This window comes from Crocodylus porosus, unplaced genomic scaffold (assembly GCF_001723895.1).
Source record: "Crocodylus porosus isolate Cpor-Errol unplaced genomic scaffold, CroPor_comp1, whole genome shotgun sequence".
NCBI lineage: Eukaryota > Metazoa > Chordata > Crocodylia > Crocodylidae > Crocodylus > Crocodylus porosus.
Window position 1 is genome coordinate 16,428,059 of NW_017728928.1, and position 6,561 is coordinate 16,434,619.

Here is a 6,561-nt window from a genome sequence, read left to right on the forward strand (position 1 = left end):
GGAGCCGCCTGAACCCTGGCCGCTCAACAAAGGTGAAGGGCCGTCCGTCCAGAGCAACCATCTCCCCAGTGGTCTGGGTGACCTTGCTCGCATTTGCAACTGGTCCCTTTTGCCCCCAGTGTTCCAGGGTGCCCTGTCTCTGCTGTGGGGGAATGGGGGCTGTGGAGTGAGTGGGAGTTGTTCCTGTGACAAAGGGGTGGTACCTGTGGAGATGATTCAACATCCCCGAGGTGGTCATGTGCTTTGTTTCCTTGCCTCGGCTGATTTTGGCTCGGCAGCGCACGCAGATAGCAAACGTGGGATCATCTGCCAGCTCATAATGATCCCAGACCATGCTAGTACTAGGCCTTTCCCTCTGGTGTGTGGGTGCATCTGTGAATACTGCTGAACTCTCCCCCTCTTCAGCAGTCAGAGTCACAGCAAGAGAAAGAGCGGACGCAGCTGAGCCGCTTGACTTCACTCGTACAGAGGCATCTTCTGAAATGCCTTCTGGGAAAGACCTCGTGGCTTGAAAGGAAAAAATCTGAGGGGTGTTGAGCACAAACTTGACTGATTTCCCCCTCCTTCCCCAGAACTTCCCTTGCCAGGGCACTGAGATCCAGATCCAGCACCAGCTCTTCTTCTGGCACTGGAAAGCTCAGTATAGGCAGTGACACGGGTGGAGTGCGCTGCTGTGCTGGTTGCAGTTATGGTGGGAGAGGTTGTGGCTGCTGTGTCTGGACACGAGAGAGTCTCAGGCACAGGCAGTGGTTCTGGTGGCACTGCTGCTCCCCTCTCTTTACTGCTTGTAGCAGCCTCATCCCTTGTAGTGGGAAGAAAGAGGCTGTGTCTGAGTTTGGTGGAGGGAGAAACTGCAGCTCTCCCGCTTGCAACCCCCCTTGCTCACCTTCATGCAGGCTGGCCATTGTGGCCACCTGCCTTTCCACCCCGCTTCATAATGTGTTCCTTCGTATGTAAACTGGAATCTCTAAGTGTGCTGTGTGCCACGGATTAGATTTCTGGATGTTATGTAAGCGTGTTTGTGTGTGTAGATAATATATTGAGAAGCATTGGTGTGGTGGAAAGAATGAATGATGTATAAAAAATATATATATATATATATATATATATATAAACTAAATTCCTATATATAGAATAGATCCTAGGCTACTACTAACCCTATCCAAAATAAGTGTAAACTAATATTAAAAGTAGTTATAAATAAAAGCACCAAGTTCTCAGAAATCCCTGTTGCTAGCATTGCAAGCAGGGCAACTGTTGAAGATCAGGGCTTCCAGCCATCGTGGTCTGACGCAGAGGTGCTGGAGAATACCAGCAGCTCAGAAACTGACCCCAAGGCAGAAAGCAGGGAGCTGAAAAACTGCTGCCTTTTATGCAATTTCTTTGGCCCTCCTCCAGAGCACTGGGATTGGAAGGGACCTCAGAGAATGCTGACAGGTCACTGGCCAGCCACACGTCAGTCATGAAAGCACTTCTTCCCCCTCTCCCTCTCCCTTCCTTTACTTTCCTTCCCCACCCCCCCGGGGAATTCAGTATAGGCAAGTCGAATATTCGACCCGCACTGTTAATATTCGACTCATGTTGTTAATATTCGACTTCCGGTATTTGATTCGACAGCTATTCGACCAGCTGCTAATTGACTCGACTTTCACTTTTCAAGGTCGAATATGTTGAATATTTGTCGAATCGAATATTAAGTTGAAACTTTGCACAGCCCTAGTTTCTTCCTCCCCAGTAGCCTCAGTCCGGTCCACCAGATTAAACAACAAAAATATGAGTCCTTCGACTATAATCTAAAAATAATGATACCAATGACAGTGGAGGCCATGCTCCGCACCTTTTCTTCCACAGCAATGTGTGCCTCCTCTCCCCAGGCACTTTAGGAGCTCCTAGAGCCTGTTTGTTTTACCACCAGCCAGACAGGCAGCCAGACATCTCTGTGGAGTTTTTATGTATGAACTCCTTCCCCTCTGGCTGCTCTCAGAGAACTGACTGCCTCCAGCCCCAGCCCCGGAGCATATGTGCGCCCAGGGCCCTGCCCTCTTCCAGTCAGCTGACTGGGTGTAGGTGCAGGCTAATTCCCTCATTAGCCTGCTGCCATGGCAGCCTGCACCTGTGGGGTTTCTGCCTGGCCCCATGGGCCCTCTCTCTAGGCAGTTGCTGACCTTAAAGGAGCATGCACCCCTTAGTGCCCTGCAACAAGCTGTCACTTGATTTGTTGGGACTTCCATCAGTGCTGAATGCACTATGATGCATGCTGTTTGTAACAACTACTTCCAAATCTCATGAGTCTATTGTTGCAGTGTGCTGGTGCTTCATTTTTTTAATCTTTTCTCATTGTTTTACACAAAGAGAAAAACTGGCTGTGTGTTAAATAGCTACATAAGTATAAAGACTTATTTGAAACTTATAATGTGGTAAAATGGACATTTCTTTTTAGATTGTCATCTTTTAATTTTCAACCTTGTCAGAGAATGCCTGCAGGTATCAGCAGGTATTGGGTTAAGAATAATAAGCTTGCCTCATTTGTTGCAATCTCAAAGGTCTTTGAAATCTCAGTGGTTTCAGGGCAAGCAAGTCTCTTGGCAAACACTCAAGTAAAAGACTCTTTGAGGCATATAAACTTAATGGGAGACAAATTCTCATCTTGCAAAGAGGTTGATCTTCACATTTACACCAAATTAAATTATTTTCAAATAATTTACATCCAGAGATACTGGTTCATGTTAATAAACAGCACCCTGGAGCATATGTTCCTATTTTGTGATGACCTTCAGAAATGTCATGCCCTACAAAGACTTTGCTTAGACTCAGCTATTCAGATAGCTTGTATTTTAGATAGGTTTTGAATAAAAATATCTAACTATCCTTTACTGGTTGCTATAAAGAAGGCAGGATACAGTTGTACCATATAGACTAACTAACTATGGTGCAAATCTATGCTGCTTTCTACCTAACGTGACTAACAATCTGTCTGCCTTTTGAAAAGACAGCTCACCAATAGATTGTACTGCTGTGAGAGTTAGATCCTACTACTTGTGTGTGTATGTTAGTGCTCAATTTTTTTTTATTGCAAGGGAATAGATTGTAGGTTATTTTCAGAAAACTGAAATAGAGACAAATGAATTCTGACTGTACTGAAGCTCGTGACAAAACTCTGTTGGTTTCAGCATGTACAAGGTTGCCCAGTTTTCCAAATAAGACACAAGAAATAACAATGAACACATTTACTTTTCATTTGGAGGATTTTTCAGACTTTGGTGTCTAAGATATGCGTTCAGCCCTTCAATTAAGAGCCTTTTACAATAGTTCCATGTAGTTTAGCATTATTTATTTTAGTTTAAAATATATATTTTTAATACCAAACACAGTTGGGGATTTGAAGCTAAGATTTTTGTTGTGTAGAGAAGGATAAACTGGAGTATGGACTTCATCTACTTCTTGGAAAAAGTTTTCAGACAATTTCTCTTCAAGTGAAGATACTTCAAAGTTACTTGCAGATATTTTGTGACTGAAAATCTTGTGTCAAGTTGTACAGGGTCAAGATTCTTCTTCAGTGAGGGAATTATAAAGAACTATGGACCTGTCTTTATTTTTCAAATTAAATTAGAAAAAGTAAGTCTACAGTCTTTGGAAAAGAGTTGAGTATGCAGAAAAGTTTTACACAGAGCATTTTGAAGTGAATGAAGATGTTAACTGATACATTGCTAATGTAAGAATTGGTCAACTGCAAGGCTGGAGGGATTACAAATTTAATCATGGAAAGGCTTGACAGACAAAGGATTTTTTGTGGTTTACTTTCATCCTGGAATTTCCTGTTTTTCATTAAGCAGCATACCTAGTTGGAGGGAGTAGTTTATCTTCCAAAAGTAATACCTTTCTGTTTTTCAGAGGCCTAGGTGGAGAACTGATGAGACCAGCTGGTAGGTATCTCTGTACATATTAGATGACAAGTGCTGTTTTTATTGAAATAAATCTGCTATTGTCTGTTTGCTGTTTTATTCCTTTTGTCCTAACTTTTTAATCTCTTTTAGTATTCCATGGTTTGCTTGAAATTATTAACACTGAATATTGGGGGAGTTTTCACAAACTATGTGAGATGAATATTCAAGTCGGAAAATAAAGCACTCAAAAGTTAGAAAATGCCAGAACTCTTGTATTTTGGGCAACCTTAACTTATCGCTGTATGCATGCACCTTATTATGCAGTTTTTGATTACATGATGATATAATATTTTTCCATAGAAAGCCCATTTTGCAGTCAGATAATGAGGGTAAAAAAGTATTGATCATTTTTTGTATGAACTGGTCACCTTGATGTGAACAGTTCTCTTTCTCCAGAGACACTGAATTTTCATTTAGGAGCTCACCATCAGCATACTGTATAGGAGCATATTTGTAGTGTTAGCTACAGTAATGTCTATCTCTAGAGTTGCCTTGTAACACTAAGAAGATAGTGATCTTTAAACATATATCCATAAGATTGGTATTCATTCACCTGTAAGAATTCCAAAATACCATGGAATTAAACATTAAAATAATGATATTTCTGTATTTATGAATTAATGGAATTTTGGATTATTTTTATGGAGTAATTGTGTAAACATATAATTCTACTAATAGATTTTATGTTTTAAAATGGTGGAAGTAATATATATCAGTATGGATCCCACTGTAGGTATAAATGTGCCTCATACAAGCATTACTGGAATAGTAGTATCCACTGGTGTTAGTATCTTCCCTATACCTTCCCTATACACATTTTTGAGTAAAGACAAGAAAGGACAGATTTACAGTTGCCTTTTTTCCTATTCTTTCTTGTTATGGCAGCAAGTCAGAATTAAATCAGATACCTTATCTATTACTAGGGTGTAGGTTGTAGCTGTGTTGGTCTAAGGAAATAGGCAGACAAGGTTCTTTGGGTAAATCTGATATTTTTTATTAGTTGGGAAAACTAAGTAGTTGGAAAAAAAAATTCTTAGCAAGCTTTTGGGTTTAAAAACCCTTCATCAGGTTGAGGAAGCATCTGCAGTTGATGTGTGCTCTTCCTGGATGGAATTCATTCGTTCATTCCAAAGTTACACATAGCAATGGTAGAAAAGCATTACTCACATTAGATGTATTGAAGACTAACTGATTCAAACTGTTAAATCATCTGTTGCTACTACTGGCCATTCTAAAAGTCAAGCCTTCTCCTTGCAACAGGGATCCAAATGAATAACAGCATGTCTCACTGTGCTATTAAGTGGCTGGTGCAGCTCCCTCACTGAACATTCAAGCTTACCCCACTAGAGCAAAAGGAGTGTCTTCTATTTGCTTAAAAATGTAGCAGTATTGTACATCTATCATGTGACAGCTTGGGGTTACTTGCTGAGTTAAAGATTGCCTTGGACTAGCTGCTAGTTCAGTTTGGATGCAAGTGCTACAGTCATTATTTACATTTTACAGCTGAAACTCATTGTTCCCATTCCCAGTGAAGACAGCATGTTCTAGTTTTGTAGAATGAGCTCCACATTGATTTGTACTTAAAGAAGACATGCTGCTTACCTTCCAGTAACTGTAGTTCCTTGAACTGTTGCAGTCATGTGGATCCAATACATGTCCTTCAGTCCCGTCTTCAGTTACCACTGGCTTGGAGCTGTGAGGAAACTGAGGGGAGTCATGGTTTAACAGCTCTTTACACCCTAACATGGGAACACAAGGAATTCCAGGAAGGATACACAGCCCCATCCAACACAACTCTTAAAAGAAAAATCCAGTTGCGTATGTGTAAAATTCACTTAAACCTGTAGTGAGATCCTTGTTGATGACAAGATCCGAAAACAACAGTTACTTTACTGTCAGAAACATAATTCCCTTCTTTTCTTTTCTGTATGTTTATTATATTATGGCATTTCTGTTGTAATCTCTTCTGCCTTCAGTTTATTTTTAAGCAAACTCATGATATAATAAGATATATTTTCAGCCTAGCAAAATTTCTACAAGTTGGTGTTTTCATATTTGGTAAAAATAGATTTCTTTTTTTCCCCAGTCTGTGCTTTAATTGAAAAACTGTCTCTTTCAAAAATGCCATTTAGAGAGGATCCCATAATCGGTATGTAATTTCTTCAATAGCTTTACATTAACATTTCATGCTAGTTACATTCTCTGAGATTTTATGTAATATTAGCAAGTGATATTTTTTCTAGGAAGTTCCTGTGGCCCTTGTAGTAAGATGTTGATGAATTACAGTAGTCTAACAGTTGCACATCTCAGACTAGCACAGATCTTTTAGATGGGATGCTGTGGTTGAAGATTTTCTGTGTAGCAGTTGACTGAGTTACTTTTTGTTTGTTTTACCCCTAGGAAAGTCTGTTTTTTCTCAGAGAAATTGACAACCCCCTCCCATGAAAATCACAGTATTAGAGCGGGGAACTCAGTCTCCTTTTAAGGATTTCTTTTTTGATTGGGGTATATGTGTAACATTTGGAGTTTTTTTTAATTCTTCAAGTAAATAGTTCATGATGGAATTTTTATTTTCTCTCTCCCTCTCATAGTTTCATAGTAGCTAGAGTCGGAAGGG

The 6,561-nt window shown here is 40.2% G+C and overlaps 1 protein-coding gene across 1 annotated transcript in view; it reads left to right on the forward strand.

Moving 5' to 3' along the window:
* The window catches only part of TBCD (tubulin folding cofactor D), a 226,913-nt gene that overhangs the window by 148,698 nt on the left and 71,654 nt on the right, over window positions 1-6,561 (forward strand). The window contains exons 23-24 of the mRNA XM_019542712.1: window positions 3,892-3,923; window positions 6,031-6,093. Of these exons, the coding sequence (XP_019398257.1) occupies window positions 3,892-3,923; window positions 6,031-6,093 (95 nt within the window). The remainder of the gene's footprint in view (window positions 1-3,891; window positions 3,924-6,030; window positions 6,094-6,561) is intronic.